Genomic DNA, 20,185 nt, shown 5'->3' on the forward strand with positions numbered 1-20,185 from the left:
TTGGAAGTTCGGTCAAAATATTTATCTTGACTGCATGATACACACAATGCCTCAACTTTTCTATGGGGTTAATGGAGAACTGATAGGAGAGAAAAGTTTGATGTCTTATCGTAGTGTTGTGTCCAGTATCACAAACGTTTTCCATATATACAGTGTGTCTACTTAAGATGGAACCATTTCTAAAACTTTTTTATTAAGAGTTTTATAAAAAAAATTATTCTTGATAAAAAGCTATGAATGGTCGAAAATCCAAAATGCAATCATCAGATATCAATTTTTCAAAGCAGTATTGTCAAAAAAATTGTATTTTGTGCATGAGTAGAGTATCTATTTTTCATAATTCAAAAAAATGTCATAAAGTAAAGTTGTTTCGAATTAATATTTATATTTAAATATACAATTACAGCCATTTGTTATGAAAATTCAGGTTAGCTTAGGTTACGCAGTCGCTTAGATCGCATGCGTGCTTTCTTCTGCTAGCGTAGCATCTGCACGGAGCAATCGGAGGTTGAAAAAGAAACGGACATCGTGTATGTATGGGAATGCAACAAATGATTGGTATAATTAAGTTTACTCGTTATAGAACTCATTTTCAGCACTTTAGCGAAATATATTATTTGAAAAGTGGATTATAACTCGTTTCCTGTTTCATAGAGATAATAGTCTATGTAAGGATATTCTGATATCCTGTAATTCGAGCTGGAAACCCTATTTGATACTGTCTTCGAGCTTCAGCATTTGATATTTTCACTTGTATGTAATAAATTGGTTTGTTTTAGCAAAATATTGATACACGAATATTATTTACTGATATAAATTCATACTACAATCAAACATAAAGTCGAAAGGGTGTAGTCGATGTATAATATTTTCATAATGATCGCAAATAATGAAGCTGTTATTCAATAAACGACAAATAAATAATCTTATAATCCATAAGATAAAAATTATTATGCTGGAATAGCTCCTAAATTAGTTCCCCGAAGGTTTGCATCGATCACATACCCTGTATAATGAATGTTAAAGTATGCTAGAACTAAGAAAATTGTTCCGGTAAATTGAGATACATTCTCCAACAGTCTTTGATACATGAGACAGCTGCTGGGAATGAGTGTTCATCAGAATATTTATGAAGACAGGAAACTTCGAAGTTAAAAATGAGATAAGTAATTGGCCGCGTCATAGTCTTGTCAACACAACATTCATTTATTAATGATATGCGAAATTTGAGCGTATTCATCCTTTAGGCAATAAGTACTTTTATTCATAGTAATTAAAGAAGGAATTTTACAGAGAATTCTATACTTATGAAGTCTAAACTCTCTTTGAAAATTTTTTCTACAAAATAATTAACAGATAAAAATTTACTCACAATTATTTAGTTGAAAAGTTTGAACTCTTTGTACAAAAGTATTTTATTCAACAATAAACAAAAGATGTTTTGGACAAAATAAATTAAAACATGAATTGTTATGTGAATGTGCCGAATTGATGCTTGATCTAGATACTTTGAGCAAGTAATTATCCAAAAGTTTGTTTTCTGTTAGAAACAATGCCGAGAGGGTGGTCTACTGGATTCATCATACCAATAATGAAGAGAGGAAATCCCAACATATTTAGTAATTATGGATGTATTAGTTTGCTCAATACTGTATATAAAATGTTGGTTGTGGAACCAGAAATAGGTGGGTATCAGTAAGGTTTAAGATAAGGAAAAGCAACAGTAGAGGCCAGAAAAACTATGAAACAATGGGTCGAAAAAATCTATGAGCACAAAATTAGTATGCAAATGCTATTCATCGACTTCAAACAAGCATTCGACAGTAACCCAAAAGTTGATGCGATTGATGAAAACCATCTGAGGAATTCGAAATAAATGTTAACTAAGGCAAGGACTTATTTTTCAAGAGTGGAAGGCATGTAACATCGATGGGAGTATTATTAATAAATCAAAACGATCAATAGCATATACTGATGAATTAACTCCAATAAAAGTGATCGAAAAAGTCTTGAAGACACATTAGAAGGAAATATGAGAGCGATAGATGAATAAGTATTGGAAGTGGATCAGAAGAAGACGAAATATATGGAAAGAAGGAAATTCACAAACAAGGAACAGTAAATATAAATGACCTCATCTTTAAGTATTTTGGAACAATGATAAGCTGCAAAAATGACACAAAGAATCAGACAAGACAAATAATCCATGCAGAGAAAGAGAATAAACCGAGGAACCAAATTCTTAGTCTACAAGACTGCGGTAAAACCAGTAGTTACATAAGCCGTGGAAACTATGAAAATAACAAATAGGGACAAAGACCACTAACGATATTTGGAAGAAAAAAAATTAGGGAAATTCGTGGACCAGAATATACTTTCGTGTAATTAGACTGTAATGATCCTAATTACTCACATTTCAAACTTTAATTATGATAAAACGACAAATAATAAAAAGAAACAATTAATAGATAAAAAATAATTGAGAATGGTTAGGTAGAATGGTAAAACGGCAGGGTTCAAACCCAGAAAATAGACGGGAAGATAAGATTGTACAAGATATGCAACGTCTAGGTGTACATGATTTAGACAAACAAATGCAGAACATAAAGAAATAGAGAACAATAGTCGATGCTTCAAAAACATATGTTAAACTGTAATTAAATAGTGATATAAAGTATGCTGACCATCCACAAAAATATGGGGTGGAATGGGTTCAACAAGCTTCAGCTGAGAAGCTTTTTAAACATTAATTCCACAAAAATCATGGGACAATACATATCTGATTCTTCGGGAATTCTATGTACTTGAATCATCTTTATTCGTGAGAACCATATTATTCTACAAAAATAAATTTTGGTTCAAGTTAGGAAGCGTAGAGTTCTCGTTTTAAAGATATTAACAGATATAATGAACAATTTTTTTTAAATATATATCATAATTTCAGCTATATTAGCGTCTTGACTTACTAAACATATACCCCACGTGTTATACAATTTCACTGTTACACACAAAAGCCGTTGACCGACATGTTAATTGAAACCACAGCGTATGAAAAAGGTGCTTGAATTAATGATGAAACGTGGGTCCACACAATATTAGCCGCATTATCCAAGATACGACGTAAACGAAAGCGGAACACAGGCTGCAGCCAATGCCATTCTGAAACAATGATGAAGAGATGGTAGTTCTGTAACTGATATCTGTTACAGAAGAAAACTTGTTCCTAACGCAAGTTTTGCCTTGATACAGAATAACTTGATTGTTGATAGGAATGAAAAGCTACCACAATTTTTACGATTTAATGTCAAACTTACGTCAGTTAATGAAGAATTCTTCTTTTCAAATTTCCTCTAGAGTTTCACGAAAAAGACTTATTTGGAATACAAGTTGGAACATATTTGCTCTTTCTCTATAAATAACCCCGCAATAGTAATATAAATCTCATCAGAAGTACATAAGATGCAAATCAAAGAATGGAGAAGTTTAAAAATCATTTCCCGCACAATCCAACCAAGCTACGTATTGATATTATCATTTTGCAGCACACAAGCACCACTCCCACTACTCCACTGTAGTAAGGTTCACCCTCTTGTTTTTACTTTTTCCACAAAGTGGTGTGTAACGACAAGCTCCACCAAAATTAGTACAATAGTGCTAGTCCAGCATGGGGTCCAGAATTATACATTCAACTTATCTTTTTCTAATTTCGTAACACGTCCTCAAAAAAGCACGTACTAAACAAATGACTTTCCAATAAACCCCACCACTCATTTATACCCAAAACTGGGTATTATTTCATGATATATATATATATACATCTATAGTTTCCTAGAGACCGCAATAGGTTAAAATAGCCAGATGTTATTTATTTTTAAACGAAGCTTCAATTAAAGAAGACCTAAAATCGAAATAATTATTCAACAAAGCCGAAGAGGTCACTCGCCAATCGGATAACCTCTCACAAAAGCGATAACAAATTATATCCTAACAGGTGTTCTTTAGCGACACGTGTCTATCATTAATAATAAGATACTTGTATTTTTACACTCAATCGTTTTGTTTACCATTCAGTGTGAGAATAGGGTTAATATTAATATTACTCATATTACTCATAACCATGAATTCAGTTTTTGAAATATTTATAGCGAGCCCTACATTTCCACATTCTCGGTTGATTCTCTCTAATAGGATTTGAAGATCTTCGCTCTCAGCCATTAAAGCAGTATCATCGACGAACCATAAGTTGTTGATTAATGTTCCTCCGATGTTCAGCCCTCATGTCTTTTCTCCAGCACTTTCTGAAATACAAACTGATAATATAGATTAAATAGTTGTGGAGAAAAAACGCGGCCTTGGTGAACTATCTTTTGAATTTCGATTTCGTCTGTCTCCATGTCCTCGTATGAAATCAAGATGAATCATTCCAATCACAAAATTTCCTCAGCCCACCCTTTATCACTCTTAAAAGGTGGAAATTCTGAAACTAGAAATTCTGTAGCTTACGTGCACTCGCAAAGGACTATCAAAACTTTTTTTAAGACGATTTCCCATGGAATAAAATTATAAATTAAAATCCTTGTTTCATAAAAAAATATTTGTATTCTCAAATTTTCTCCCCGAAACACAATAAATTGAGTGGAAATTTTAGAAAGGAAATAAAACTCAATTTTAATGATCATATTTTAAGGGTAATATCTCGGAACGGGGTGGGCTGAGGAAATTTTGTTACAGGAAAGACCCATCTCAATTTCATAGGAATCACCTCCTGAATTTTGTCGCATGAATATAGAAACACCCTGTATGTAGTTACGTAAGTCAATCCCACCTTTATAACGTGGTTGAATGGAGATATATTATGTCATGGAGGTTATGGCTAGAGGCACTTGAGAGGGGTGTGTTTGGGGGAAGTGTAGAATTGCGTTTGTCTCCAATACTCGTGTTCGAGAAACGGTAATGTTTGGATTACCTGATCATATAGAGATTAAACCAGAAACTTCATATTAGGTATTTAACATCGTGGTTTTGAATATCAGTATATCACGTTTTGCGAATTCGTACAAGTTTATCATGCGTATAATAACAAGTTGAATGACCTCTCCTCGATATTAGAATTTTCACATTTAGGAATGTGAATCCGTCGAAAGAGATCCACTAAAACATACTGAAAGCAAGAATAAGTTGATGATAAAGTAGTAAAATTATAATGAATAAAATACTGAAGATAGCACAGGAAAACTTCCATGATTATTCTAATGCGCAAGAATGGATAAATTATAAAGAAATTACACTACTGAGCACAGCTGAAAAAGTATGCAAGAGGGGATGAAAAAAACGTTAGAAGATACCCACGGCTCAGATCAAATAAAATTATAATGAATACGAACTTTATAATAAGAGTGATATCGGAAAAAAAACTAAATATCGATATCGGAGGACTTCTCTTATTGGAATTATTTGATTAAAGAAATTCTATCCCACATACTGTGATCCTAACAAAGAGAAATTGATTTTTTCGTCTTCTGTTATGGAATGAAAACATTTATTATTTGATTGATTTGTTTACATTCGTAAAACTATCACCGCCACACCGACACCATATCAGTAGTTTTTAGTAATAGTCTCGTCTAAATTTATACAACATTGTGAGACAAATGATTAATTTAACATGCGTGAAATAACAATCTCAAAATGATTTATTATGAAGATAACACACTGCTCGCTTGTTTTATGTGAAATTTCACAATTTCTCTCTAATATCCGAAGGGATATTCATTTGAATTGAAAATCGGTTACGCGAACTCACAACATAACTTCCCAAAAATTCTTTTGCAGTTCATCTATTCTCAGACTGATTTATATTGAAATAAAAAGTTCTTTAGTTGAAGCAAAACGAAAAAACTTCCGCTTAAAGCATCCTATATTTCTTCTCGCGAGGAAGGACTACAATTACGAACGTTCCTATCAAGCTCTTCTCATAAAAATTCAACGGTATCGAGAACCGGGCTCTGAGAATGCCAAACTAAGTTTATTAACAACCCTTGTGTCTCTTTCTCTGGAACTATGTTTAGGATCATTCCGACAGAGCAGATTTTTGTTTTAAAATTTTTTGTACTGTTCTTTTCTATAATTCCGCCAATTTCGATTAAACCACCGGTTACATGGCTAGAAAAGCAGCCCCAGATCGTAATTAAGCCACCACCATGTTTGATTATTGATTACTATACAGTCTGGTATCATTTTTTCGTGAGGACTGCGTCCAATGTAGATTCTTTGCTTCGAACCGAATAGCGCTTACTTGAGTTCAAAAAACTATGACTTCAGTCTACGGGCAAAGATCAAATGCATCCGTTTTTTCTTGTTTTGTGCAATAAGCAAAAATCTTCGATAAAATCATATGTAAAGCAATATCTCGTTCAGATTTTCCTTCATTATATAAAACAACGATGGCAGAACTCAATTCACTGCTAATTTAGCGAGCTTCTCCCATTGTAAAACATCTTCACTGCAGAAATAAGTACTTTAGACTCATTTATATGGAGGTAACTCGGAAGCACGTAGTTTTAGGAGCTAAATAATCCTTATTATTGACTGATAACAAACAAAACCAAAGCAATTAATTATTAGCACATCTTAAAGATATTGCGACTCTACCACATCTACCAACTTTTGGCCAGCAGTGTATATCATGTAGTTTAACCATGACGTTTTCTAAATCTAGGATCTAGGATCTAGGATCATTTCTATTTACTAAATGACACAAAGCAAATCTATCCAAATTCAAACTAATATGAGGAGAGTAGTCGCTTCTTTTTGGAAGATCTAGTCTTAAAATAAGTATTCTCAAGTAAATGGAATATTGTAATGTAATCGATTTTTATCTTTTAATCCGCATCTTAAAATGTATTATTTTTCTGAGAAATTTTCTATAATTAAATCTAAATGAATGACTCTATATATAGTTCACCTATATAAGTACTACAATTATTAATTCATCACGTAGATGAATTATCTTGCAATCTTAAGGGTTTTCAATTTATATTTAAATTTATTATATTATGCATGATCTTACTAATTTTCTGATAAATTCATTGTTAAACATATAAAAGTCTATGTCTGGGATGTATTAACATTTATTTTTCCTGAGAAGTACACAAATCCCGAATTGACTTTGAAAATGAAACTTTTAGTTCTTTTGGTTAGTTTGATGGTAGTCAGCGCATCAGACTATGAATTATGGCAAGAATTTAAAGTGAGTAAACATTTTTTCCCCATTGTTTAAGATCAAAATTGAAGTTGTAACAAATTTAACTAAATAATTTTCCTCTAATACCTGTGGTTTGCTGAATTAATAATAGCAAAAACGATTAGTAGCTTTCAATTAACTTCTCTATCCTCTATCTTTATATAGTTAAAGAATTCATGATTACTCCTCCTACTCCTCCATTTATCCTAAACTTTCCCAATTTTGATCTCTTCAGTTTATACTTGCCATATACATCATATTTCTATCACTTTATTCTGCATTTATGTGTTCAAATCACATTTAATACTTTATTCTAGTCAAATTCTAATGTTTCCTCAAGTTTCTTCTTTTTACTATGAATTTCAAAGATAAGTTTTCCAACTGAAGTATTTTCAAAACTTGCCGTGTCATGAAAAATGGATTTTGAATAATATTTTTAGCGATAAAAGCTACACCTTAAATAAAACTGTCCCCCAAATCAAATATCAAGTGTTTTCATATTTATTACTAAATCATAAAACGAAGAAAATTGTTTTATTTTACAAATTCACTACATTCTCAATATTAAAAAATCGAAATACTTGACTAATCTAATCCCAAGTTTAATTCGTCTTTTAAGTCATTTAAGTTAAAGGGTTTATTTGTATACAATACTTTTGACATCCCTGTAAAAAGAATTCTAGTAGCGCCAGATCAGGGGATACTGCTGGCCATTCTATTGATCGGCGCTGCAACTTGCTAAAACTATATTATATTGACAGCAACTAGTAGGTTTGCTGGGTTAGGTTATAAGTTTTTCAAAGTTGGCACGACATTATTTTGGAGCAGATCTAAATATTTATGTATATTTAATTTGCCATTAATGATTCCATACATTCACTTTTTATTACACATTCAGTGAATAGTGAATGTACTCTTATCATGAACATAACATTATCAAACAATTTTTAAATCATGGGGAAGCATTATGAGAGAATTGTTCTATTAATTTTTATACTATATCAAACTTTCGAACGACTATGCGTACATTTTCAAGGCTGTAATAAACACCAAAATAAACTGGTTCATAAAGTAATAATTTTATGAATTGTTAAAATTTACTTGTATGTTTTCACTGGAACACACATAATTTAAAATTTCTTATGAACTTTATTATCTTGATAGGAAATCTGAGATTTAGTTTTGGTATGAAAATTTTTCTTCTTTTGAGAAATGTCATAAAAACTAATCATACTAGTTGCCAATTGTTTTAAAGTTGTTTTTTAGCTCGTATACTTTTAGAAAAACACAATTTACAACCGCCGCAAATCTTAACTAATCATTTTCCAAACGACGAACACATAAGTATTCGGAAGCTCTGAATATATTAGAATTAGTACACTTTGGTGTTTAATTTTGCCACATTCCCACTACGAAAACTCTCTCATATATATATATATTAGAACTTCCTACGATGTTTTTCCATGCACATTTGCCATTATTTTCCATTGTTGCTGTCTTCCTCTCTTAAACCTCGCTAAATTATACATAGTTTTATTCCTTTCATCCAATGTTCCTTGGACATCTTCTTTCTTATGGTATCCATCACACTACTTTATTTGGTAATTTTGCTTCTTCATTCTGTGAACATACTCGTACCATAACGGTTGTTTTCTACCAGTTTTTGATTACTTTTTCAATATGAAGAGCTAGATCATGTAACGAATTTGAGGAATAAAATAATGTAAATTTTTGTAATACATTTGAAAACATTTGATATTTCCGAAACAGTTGAAGATTGGTATAAAACATTGTAGAGTGTACATGAATTTGCAATTGGAAAGTTTGTATTAGCCCCTGTCACATGACACAACTTAAGAAACTCCACATTGATTTGTAATGAATTAGATTATAGATATTCAAACTTTTGTTGACTCATTCAAAACTAGTTTCAGTTTCAGCAAGTTTACTTGTTTTCTGAAAAAAGTCTTTTTTGTTTTACGTACCATATGAAAATGGCCTCATTCATTATTATAAAATATAACGCCATATCTTCAAATTGGTACATTGTACACATTATTATTATTTATTACATCAGGATTGGAAATATTATTGGATTTATAACAAATTATAGACTTGCATTTGATATGATTTGAAAGTTTGTATAGAAGGATAATTGTTCGATATCTTCCAAGATGTATATTGTTTCAAGGTAAAATTTTCAAAGTCGCACTCATTAACTGAAGATAAGCTACGTTTTGAAATTTTTCAAAAAAACCTACGCAGAATCGAAAAACATAATGCCATGTATGAAAAGGGAGAAGTATCATATTTTCTGAAGATAACTCAATTTGCCGATTGGACTTCAGAAGAATTTAAATCCATGTTGGGGGTTCAACTTAATGGGAAGCCAGAGATTAGTTCCATGGGCACATTTAAACCTGAAGTTAACTTCACCAGACCAGAGTCCATTGATTGGAGACAAAAAGGAGCCGTATTAGAAGTTAAGGATCAAGGATATTGTGGTTCATGCTGGGCTTTTAGTACTGTAAGTAACGTATTCATCCTTAATTCTAATATTGGTACTACATTTTTTAAGATACCAGGAAGTACTCTCCAATTTTTGTTCAAATGCTGATCTAGACAAAAAATCTACGTTCATTTGATAGGAGGAGTTAATTCAATCATATTAATGTAACCAATTCTGCTTTTTATTCAATGAATGATGTTTAGAAATAAAAATACTGAGCAAACTTTTATCTGACTTGAGTAGGAATAAATCAATCTTCAGAATATATTCTCTATTGAACTGAATTTTTTCCTGAAACCAAGAACATAGGAATTGTGTAGTTTCATAACTAATGATTTGTATAACTCGCATTTGCTTCATTATAGCCAACAGAGTATATATAATATTTCCAGACAGGTGCTCTTGAAGGTCAGCTTGCCATTCATCGCAATCAATACATTCCTTTGAGTGAACAGGAATTGGTATCTTGTGTTAAAGATAACTTTGCATGTGATGGTGGTTGGGTTGACGTTTCCTACACGTACGTACAACAAAATGGTCTAAGTTCAGAAGAGCAGTATCCATACATTGGTAGAAAGGCCAATTGCCATAACAATATGGTCAACAAACCTCTTACTTCTACTCAGGGATTTGTCTTGGTTGGAACAAACGAAGAGGCAATGGCTGACGCCGTTGGTGAGTATTATTTATTTAATTCATAGTAGCAATCAATGCGATAAATAAACACAACAACTAAAGATATTGATCTACAATATGGAACGTTCGAAAACACTAAACACAAAGCAGCCTGGAAATAGTTTACGATAAAAATCCAAATCAAAATTTAGTCCTTTTTTCTTGGATATAGACGTTAGGAAGCTTATTGTAACTACAAGTTTGGCGAAATATATATTCCTCTAGGTGAGGTTAAAGTATTAAATCTGCATTTTTTAGATGATCAAGTGGTACACATGATTAATATAAGTGAATGCTGAACAATCTGTGTGGAATATACTGTAACTGTAAACGGTAATCTTAATAGTAAGTTTAGAAGCCAGTTTTGATATGTTAATAAATGATGATGTAAACCTAAATTAAGTTGAAAGCTTCCAAAATGGTAAGAATATCTCAATTTAGTGTTGAGTAATGGGTACTGAATACACTGCTTACAACACTACAACACCAACACTCACAATTACACTGTATGATGCACGTTTCGATAACAAAGTTATCGTCTTCAGAGACTGAGGATAAAATGAAACCTAATGACTTGACTCACCTGTTGTATACTAAATGTTCTCTACTAAACAATAGAGTGGACTGTAAGGCATTGACCCTTTGTCCCTATTTAAGGTTTATTGGTGAGAAAATTTAGTATAAAACAGGTAAATCAAGTCATTAGGTTTTACTTTCAGTATCTGAAGACGATAACTTGGTTATCGAAACGTTTAGTGTTAGTGTAGTGATGGGTAAACTGTGTACTCAGTATAAATATCACCAACGGTGCCAGATATTCTAGCCTAATTGTGGAGTGGGTATATCTCAAACAATAAAACATGAAAGAAAAGACATATCTTTGATAGAGGCAGTGTTATGTTGTGGAAGTAAAATCTGAAAGCAATCAGAACATGAACGAAGTTTATTTGGTACTATTGATGACGAACATATCAAAAAGAAAGCGAGTTCCAAATGACATTGGAATCCAAATGTAGCAAATGATAGTATAGTAGACAGGGCGTGAAGAAAATGGTTTAAATGATTCAGAGACCTCGTGAGAATCGATAAAAATAGATGGCTAAAGTGATTGCCATCTAACAGGAAGAGGAAGACCACGAAGAATGAGGACAAATCGATAGAGAAAAGGCAATTAATTGAAGATTCTGATCAATGGGTTTAGCGAAGGCAAAATTAAAGACTCCCTTAGCTGTTAAATATATGAACAAAAATTATTACTATGAAAAAAAGTGATATATATAGGAACATATTTAAAACCAATCTCATTTAATCAAAATTTTTTATTTTACAGCAAGTGTAGGTCCAATTTCGATATATGTAAATGCCGATGATGATTGGGATTTATATGGAGGTGGTGTCTTCGATAACAAAGACTGTAACGATGATTATAATCATGCAGTTCTAATCACAGGCTACGATTCTCAATCCTGGACCATCAAAAACTCTTGGGGAACGGGATGGGGAGAAGAAGGATACATTAGACTTATTAGGGGTAAAAGTCAATGCGGTGTCACAGTATTTCCCATATACCCTGTACTGTAATTGATAAATAAAAAGCTTTGAAGTGAATAGAGTAAATATATTTCCGACTTAACCTGTAACATATACATGATGAACATTGGTAGCAGTTGATGTAAATTTTGAGCAAGCAGATTCTGACATAGGACTTTATTTAGATATTATATTGTGCGATATTCACTTTTGTGAGACTGATTTCAATTGATTAATTTATCTCTATCAGTACCATAACGATTTAGTTACCATCAAGATAAATCTTGAGTATTTTTTTTTTTCATATCCGTCAGAAATTTATAAAATTAATAATTATCTAACTAATCTTATAATGTAATGATTAATCAATCGTATAAAAAGTATTTCTCGATCGTAATCACATTATTTTTCCCTGGGAAGCAGACAAATCCCAAATAAACTTTGAAAATGAAGCTTTTGGTTCTTTTGGTTGGTTTTATTGTTGTCAAAGCTTCGGACTATGAACAATGGCAAGATTTCAAAGTGAGTAAACATTTTGTCATCTCATCATTTTTCTCTAATAGCTATGCGATTTTTATGTATATAAACCACTACTTTTCCACCAAAAGATTATAGTACGAAATAAAAATTGTATAGGGACTAATGGGAGAGTATAGTGTGAGTAAAAATAATATTAGTTCTTCTTATAAACTTTTCTAATAACTTATTCAAATCGAAAAAATGGTTTTCCAACATTTTTATTCAATAAATTTGAAACATAATAAGTTTTGGGGGGAAAGTAGCTATTTTTATGTATATAAACTACTACTTTTCCATCAAAAGATTATAGTATGGAATGAAAGTTATATAGGGACTAACTAGTTTCCCATATAGACTTTTATAATAATCAAATCGCAAAATTTTCTCACAAAAAGGTTTTGTCTGGAAGTTTTAATAGTCCATTCTCGCAAAACAGAGTTTGTATTTCCTCCAAAATAACTGAAGTAGATCCACATTGTTTATAAAACTATAATTATTCGATAATTTTTAAGTTGTTACTTTTTTAAGGTGAAATTTTCAAAGTCGCACTCATTAACTGAAGATAAGCTACGTTTCGAAATTTTCCAAAATAACCTACGCAGAATCGAAAAACATAATGCCATGTACGAAAAGGGAGAAGTATCATATTTTATGAAGATAACTCAATTTGCTGATTGGACCTTAGAAGAATACAGATCGATGTTAGGGGCTCAACTCAATGGAAAACCAAAATTTAATCCCATAGGCACATTTAAACCTGTAGCTAACTTCACCAGATCAGAGTCAATTGACTGGAGACAAAAAGGAGCCGTACTGGCAGTTAAGTCTCAAGGACAATGTGGTGCATGCTGGGCTTTTAGTACTGTAAGTACTGATATAACCTATTAAGACAGCAAGAGAGAAAACTCAACGTATACATTCTCATTTAATTAAATAATATATCGCAATGCACTCAGATTTTTCGTCTGAATTCTGATCTAGGATAGAATTATCCCAATATTGCTCTCTATTTTTACATAGATCTGAAAGTTTCGTCCTCTTCAAGCGTCTACTTTAGTCGTGTTGAAAGAGGGATATAAACATGATCGTTTACTATTTATCCGTGCAAATATTTTGATTTCTTCCCTAACTATTTCTAAGTTCAGTTTCTCATCCAGTATTTTGATTATAGTATGCTAAATTCATTCCTATGACATTATAATTTGTGGTTAATATAATTTCCAGACAGGTGCTCTTGAAGGTCAACTTGCCATTCATCGCAATCAATATATTCCTTTGAGTGAACAGGAATTAGTGTCTTGTGATAAAAATAACCATGCATGTAGTGGTGGTTGGATTGATGTTCCCTATACATACGTAAAACAAAATGGTCTGAGTTCTGAAGAGCAGTATCCATATACTGGCAACGAGGATAGTTGTATTAGCAATATAGCTAACAAACCTCTCACTTCTGTTCAAGGATTTGTCTCGGTTGAACCAGACGAAGAATCAATGGCTGATGCCGTTGGTAAGTGTGATTTATCTGCATATAAGATAAATTACTTCTTATTTTCTGAGAGAAACTTTAATGCAATATTTTATTTCACAGCAACTGTAGGTCCAATTTCGATATATGTGAACGCTAATGGTAATTGGCAGTTATATGGAGGTGGTATTTTCGATGACAAAGACTGTGATGATTTTTATAATCATGCTGTTATCATCACAGGCTACGATTCTCAATCCTGGACCATCAAAAACTCTTGGGGAACGGGTTGGGGAGAAGAAGGCTACATGAGACTCATCAGAGGCAAAAGTCAATGCGGTATTACAGTCTTTCCTATTTATCCTGTACTATAATTGATGAATAAACTAGTATGAATTGACTTATTTTATTCCTGTTCAAACATTTCTGAAAAGATTATTTCTGACAAATGTAAAATTCAGACAAAACGAACTGTAACTGTGAGTACATACTAAATACCAGAATATATATGTAATAATTTTTTTTTGTTAGAACATGATTCACAATCCTTGATATAAATTGGTCGCAGTTCATGTGAATTCAAAACAAACAGATTCTGGTGTGAAATTTGATTCAGGATTCCATATTCTATTATGAGTTACTATACTGAAATATAACTGGCGCAGTCAGCAGAATCGTATAGTAGAAACTTGTCATTCTGAAATATTCATTAGCGAAACGAACTCGTGGAAACCAAAAAAAAAACTGATTTCCAGGATCGACAGCATTCCAAACCAGAATCACTTGTAGAATCAAATTAATATTTTCAATTTTATTGCAAGTAGCTATGTTGGATTAATCTACTTTTCATCCTTTGAGTTTTTCGGAAAATAGAAAAATCCAAAATGAGATGTGAAAATGAAACTTTTTGTTCTTTTGGTTAGTTTTATGATGGTCAAAGCTTCAGACTATGAACAATGGCATGAATTTGAATTGAGTAAACATTTTGTCAGAATTATTTAAAATATACATATTTGAAAATACAGTATTTTCCAAAATACAGTATACTTTGTTCTCCTTGCATTTTCTAACAATGTTATATGGAAAATGACTTATGGAATGTTAAAAATTTTAATTCAACTATTCCCATCATCAAAATAGTTTGAAAAACAGATCACTCAAACCCTTTAAATTCAATAGTATGTTGTTTACACAAGGAAGCAACGGAAGCCACCTAGTTTCAACAAGAAATAAGTTTGAAATCACTTGAGAAGACCCACAATGTGGCTTTAGGAATGAAATGAGCGCAAACGACTCAATATTTATATTCAATTATTCATATATGAAAAAAAGTTACTGACGAAAGAAACTACGGATGCTGCTGATCAAAAGACGCCCCCACAAACAAAATCAATGCCTAGTGCAGAAAGAAAGAAGGTTCAAGTCACAAGGTGAGAAGAGATTGTGTAGGGTTAAGTGAAAAAAATCATAAAAAATGGTAAGTGAAAGTGTAAGGTAATATTTTAAGGACCCAGGACGGTTCAACCAAACTATGAAACACATTTAAATACGGTTCCTTGAGCCGCGGAAATAAAATACGTGGTGCGTTCCATAGGATTGCCCAGTTGCGAGCCTTTGGACCATACCGGGGCTCAACTTGTTGAATTTCACATTTATATCAAACAAACTGTAGAAGTAAGTTCTTATAAGCTGGTTATATATGAAGCATGTATTTTTAATATAATGATATGGTTATTATGCAGCTTAAGCATGGAAAAGTTCACTTGAGAAGGAAAACTTCTATTTGCTAAATGTTGCAACGAAGACGTTATGTTATTTGTTATCTCTTTGAACACCGAAGATTTTGACCAATAGAACAACATCATAATGTTATTTTCGATTTCTATCGCAAATCTCTCCAAATTCTACTCATGCTTTTCTCATAATAGTATTATACTATATTAAAGTGGTAAATTTTGTTGTCTCTGTGAAGTAATCTGATCTTATTTCATGAACAATTAGATAGATTAGGAACTTGATCTACTCGCTGAACTATTTGCTTAAGAATCTTATTGTTTAGGAAGGTTATATTTTTTTCGGCTAATTTAGCACAGTACTCTAATCATGAATACTTCACAGTGAGTAGTTTTAAAAGATACTTAAAAGTTTTAAAGTACGAGTACGAAAAGTACTTCAACAAATTTCAGAGAATACTCACGAGTAAGCATTCATTTTTTCATAATTTTAAATTTAGGCTCAAGTAATTTTCTTGAATCTGTTGTCTGGTGATTGATTGATAATCTGTGACAAGACAAGTGAGGTCAAACGACAAGCTAAGATTGGCTGAAACTTCTTGTCGGGGTCGCTGTCTCGTTAGTTGTCAAATGTAGGTATTACGAGTACCGAGTATTGTGAAATAAAGGGACTCAAAACTTTCTGAGTCCTGAGTACTTCAAAATAAAACTTTGAGTACGATTTACTGGAGTATTTCCCCGATCTGTTTTTAAACATTACTCAATATTTTCTTTTGTTGAAATCTACATTAGACAGACTACATTTTTCTAAAAAATTCTCTTCAACTACATGTGAACATAGTCTTGATATCATTTATCTCTATCGGTCTTTCAATGATTAATTTATTATCTAGATACATAATCTTGCATCTTGAGTGTTTTTTATTTACTTCAAAAATTCATCAAAAAAATGATCTTAATCTTATAATGTATTCAAAATAAAACATATAAAACGTATATTTTTCGAACGTATTCACATTATCTTACTTGAGAAGCAGAAAAAATCACAAAATAACTTTAGAAATGAAACTTTTAGTCCTTTTGGTTAGTTTGGTAGTAGTCAGCGCATCAGACTATGAATTATGGGAAGAATTCAAAGTGAGTAAATATTTTATCAGCATAAATTAACATGGAATGTGAGGTTATAAAATACTCGAAAAATATAATTTTTATTGACGAGCAGTACTTGGTCTAAATTAATAATAACAAACCGATAACTTGTGTGTACCAACGTCGTTTTCGTTGCAATTACTCCTCTTAAGCTCTTTACATACCATTTCTATCATATAGTTTCCTTTCCCCATTTCTTAACTTCGTTTCTTCTACAAAAAGGTAATATGTTTCGCTGTCAATAATTTTCTCATTCACTTGTGTTTTAAGAGAAGCATTCTGAATTATATTTTATGTAACAAAAAGTATTTTATAAAGATTGGATAATGGTATAACATAACTCAACTAACAGCTACACGTAATGTTGTCTATGGTTCAGTATGATTTCAATTTGAAGTTTACCGGTTGATATATTTGTTTCAAATTTCTATTAGCTTATTGTGCTGATATTACCATTAACAAGACCGCGAACAAAACTATTAAATATTCTCCGATAAAGCCGTAATGCAACTAGAATTCGAAACATTGCGAATGAAAGGACTGAAACAGAGCCGGAAATCACGTGTTAAGATATGATGGCTCAAATTCATGCTCCTCAATCACAAGAGTAAAGCGAAACGGCTCAAACGGCAATGCGAAATTGTCGAGCAAATCTGAAGTACTGATTTGAATCGAGCAACGTTTTGATAGGATTGCAGTAGTGATTACTGTCTGTCTTGCATTGTCCATGACCACTAACAAATCACAAGGCCAATTTTCAAAAGTTTGTTGTCCGAATTTTGGAAATCCATGTTTGTCTCATGGTTGATTATATATGGCATATTCACGGGACGTTATTTGTTCTTTCGCCTGATAATAAAACATAAATGTCGTCTATCCCCTTCTGCTACACGGAAGAATGCAAAATATGCATCAAAATACCTGGCTAAAAACGAATTATCAGAATATTTTATTCATTTCATTTATATTTATTATCCTCTTAAAGCAATTGCATTTCATTGCATCCATTATCTGTTTATTTACTGCTTCTAAGACGGAATAATGTTCATAAAATCAGAATAGCAAAAACTAATCGAAAGGTCCGTTTATTTTTCGAAGAGAAATATTGAATTTATTATAAATTACATATACTTCACAGGTTTGTAGATATTATTCACAAAAAACGATGATTGTTTGATATTTTCTAAGTTGTCACCTTTTTAAGGTAAAATTCTCAAAATCGCACTCATTAACTGAAGATAAGCTACGTTTCGAAATTTTTCAAAATAACCTGCGCAAAATCGAAGAGCATAATGCCATGTATGAAAAAGGAGAAATATCATATTTTCTCAAAGTAACTCAATTTGCTGACTGGACTTCAGAGGAATTCAAATCCATGCTGGGGGCTCAACTTAATGGAAAGCCAGAAATCAGTCCCATAGGCACATTTAAACCCGAAGCTAACTTCACCAGACCAGAGTCTATTGATTGGAGACAAAAAGGAGCAGTATTAGGAGTTAAGAATCAAGGACTATGTGGCTCATGCTGGGCTTTTAGTACTGTAAGTATAACCGATTTTATCGTTTTTTAACCTGAACTTCGTATACAATCATCAAAACTGATGTGGCACAATCCTTATCTGTGATCTTCCACCTATCACTGTGCTCTGCTTAATCACTTCCAGTTAATATTTAGACCAGATCTGAAGGTTCCATCCTCTCCAATCTTTTCCTTAAATCTTATTGATGGAGTAGCTATAGCCACTGGATCTTAACATGATTGTGTATCCGTATCTCTTGATTTCTTCCTTAATTATTGCACCATTCGGGTCTGTATCCAGTACTTCGATTATAGTATGGAGCAGCTGTAAAAGTACAAAGTACTTTTAGTTTTAAATCAACAGAATAACATGTTCATACTTCATCATATGTATTTATTAGTTAATAAAATTTTCAGACAGGTACTCTTGAGGGTCAGCTTGCCATTCACCGCAATCAATACATTCCTTTAAGTGAACAGGAATTGGTATCTTGTGTTAAAGATAACTTTGCATGTAATGGTGGTTGGGTTGACGTTGCCTACAAGTACGTACAACAAAATGGTCTAAGTTCTGAAGAACAGTATCCATACTCTGGCATCAAGGTTAGTTGCACTAATAATATCGCCAACAAACCTCTCACTTCTATTCAAGGATATTCCTTAGTTGGAACGAACGAAGAAGCAATGGCCGATGCCGTTGGTAAGTGTATTTGACTTGAATATTAGATGATATATTTGTTTTAATTATTTCTTTAAGAGAGATATCTTATATTTGAAATGCGATATTTTATTACACAGCAAGTGTAGGGCCAATTTCGATATATGTCAACGCTAATGATGATTGGCAGCTCTATGGAGGTGGTGTTTTCGATCACAATGACTGTGATGATGATTATAATCATGCTGTTATGATCATAGGCTACGATTCTCAATCCTGGACCATCAAAAATTCTTGGGGTACAAGCTGGGGAGAAGAAGGCTATATAAGACTAATCAGAGGCAAAAGTCAATGCGGTGTTACAGTTTTTCCTATTTATCCTGTACTGTAATCGATAAATAAAGTGGTTTGAAAAATGTATTAATTTATTGCATCCCGATTAAACCTTGCTTCCGAAGCTTTTATCAACTAATCCTTGATTAACATTGATGGCAGCTTATGAGGATTTCAAGCAAAACAAAAACGCTGCTACATCATAGAAGTAGATTACAGAAATTAACCCCTGAACAAGTCACAAAAAATGAAATTTCGGTTATACAGGAAAAATCTCAACAAATATTTTCGAAATGCCCAATTAAAACATTTCAGTTAATTCTCCAATCTTGATCAAAATTCCTGATACCTGATTTGGACCAATGGAAAGAAATACATTACCCAAAATTCAAATAATGACGAAAACTTCTTCTAGAAATCATCTAATACCTAATAATACGAGAATTGACTTCGACGAACTTCGAGAAATTAGTCAGAACAGTTAGAATACAGTTACTGAAAATATTCAGGATAAAACAGTAGAAAAATCCGATAAGAAGTTATGTCTACGCTGGTATCAAGAGACATCTGCAAATCTGCAATTTAATCAAAATATGTTTATTATTTTTAGAAAACAAAATTTGTATTGTATCAATTCATTCTTTTTCTTCACTTGAACTGTTGTAGTTTTACTTAATGAATCATATTAAATTGTGTTTAAAAACGTTATTTCTAATAAGAAATATGAAACACTCAAAATTATTTATTTTGGAGATAACACACGGCTTGCTTGTTTTATGTAAAATTTCAAAAATTGTCCCTAAGATCAGAGTACAAAATCGATTTTTCGAACTTCTACATGATACATAACACT

General features: G+C 32.1%; 3 protein-coding genes across 3 annotated transcripts; all 3 read left to right on the forward strand.

Moving 5' to 3' along the window:
* The first annotated feature begins 7,105 nt into the window (after positions 1 to 7,105).
* Positions 7,106 to 12,044, forward strand: LOC130900339 (cathepsin L-like proteinase). Its single transcript, XM_057810879.1, has 4 exons — positions 7,106 to 7,249; positions 9,435 to 9,770; positions 10,145 to 10,427; positions 11,758 to 12,044. Exons 1-4 carry the CDS (start codon positions 7,175 to 7,177, stop codon positions 12,006 to 12,008), a joined length of 945 nt encoding a protein of 314 aa, XP_057666862.1. The 5' UTR covers positions 7,106 to 7,174; the 3' UTR covers positions 12,009 to 12,044.
* A 246-nt stretch (positions 12,045 to 12,290) lies between these two features.
* On the forward strand, positions 12,291 to 14,341 carry LOC130900338 (cathepsin L-like proteinase). The gene is made up of 4 exons (XM_057810878.1): positions 12,291 to 12,479; positions 13,005 to 13,340; positions 13,701 to 13,983; positions 14,065 to 14,341. Exons 1-4 carry the CDS (start codon positions 12,405 to 12,407, stop codon positions 14,313 to 14,315), a joined length of 945 nt encoding a protein of 314 aa, XP_057666861.1. The 5' UTR covers positions 12,291 to 12,404; the 3' UTR covers positions 14,316 to 14,341.
* A 2,312-nt stretch (positions 14,342 to 16,653) lies between these two features.
* LOC130900337 (cathepsin L-like proteinase) lies at positions 16,654 to 19,415 on the forward strand. The gene is made up of 4 exons (XM_057810877.1): positions 16,654 to 16,811; positions 18,028 to 18,363; positions 18,759 to 19,041; positions 19,140 to 19,415. The coding sequence occupies exons 1-4, from the start codon at positions 16,737 to 16,739 to the stop codon at positions 19,388 to 19,390; spliced, it is 945 nt and encodes a 314-aa protein (XP_057666860.1). The 5' UTR covers positions 16,654 to 16,736; the 3' UTR covers positions 19,391 to 19,415.
* Positions 19,416 to 20,185: the final 770 nt, after the last annotated feature.

This window comes from Diorhabda carinulata, chromosome 12 (genome assembly GCF_026250575.1).
Source record: "Diorhabda carinulata isolate Delta chromosome 12, icDioCari1.1, whole genome shotgun sequence".
Lineage (NCBI taxonomy): Eukaryota > Metazoa > Arthropoda > Insecta > Coleoptera > Chrysomelidae > Diorhabda > Diorhabda carinulata.

What these genes read in the sequence shown, in the direction of transcription:
- LOC130900339 (XM_057810879.1), top strand. Translation starts at nt 7,175, where the DNA reads ATGAAACTTTTAGTTCTTTTGGTTAGTTTGATGGTAGTCAGCGCATCA. An exon ending in AATTATGGCAAGAATTTAAA is followed by an intron (nt 7,250 to 9,434) that starts GTGAGTAAACAT and finishes TATTGTTTCAAG; the next exon opens with GTAAAATTTTCAAAGTCGCA. An exon ending in GGCAATGGCTGACGCCGTTG is followed by an intron (nt 10,428 to 11,757) that starts GTGAGTATTATT and finishes TTTATTTTACAG; the next exon opens with CAAGTGTAGGTCCAATTTCG.
- LOC130900338 (XM_057810878.1), top strand. Translation starts at nt 12,405, where the DNA reads ATGAAGCTTTTGGTTCTTTTGGTTGGTTTTATTGTTGTCAAAGCTTCG. An exon ending in AACAATGGCAAGATTTCAAA is followed by an intron (nt 12,480 to 13,004) that starts GTGAGTAAACAT and finishes TACTTTTTTAAG; the next exon opens with GTGAAATTTTCAAAGTCGCA. An exon ending in CATGCTGGGCTTTTAGTACT is followed by an intron (nt 13,341 to 13,700) that starts GTAAGTACTGAT and finishes TATAATTTCCAG; the next exon opens with ACAGGTGCTCTTGAAGGTCA.
- LOC130900337 (XM_057810877.1), top strand. Translation starts at nt 16,737, where the DNA reads ATGAAACTTTTAGTCCTTTTGGTTAGTTTGGTAGTAGTCAGCGCATCA. An exon ending in AATTATGGGAAGAATTCAAA is followed by an intron (nt 16,812 to 18,027) that starts GTGAGTAAATAT and finishes CACCTTTTTAAG; the next exon opens with GTAAAATTCTCAAAATCGCA. An exon ending in CATGCTGGGCTTTTAGTACT is followed by an intron (nt 18,364 to 18,758) that starts GTAAGTATAACC and finishes TAAAATTTTCAG; the next exon opens with ACAGGTACTCTTGAGGGTCA.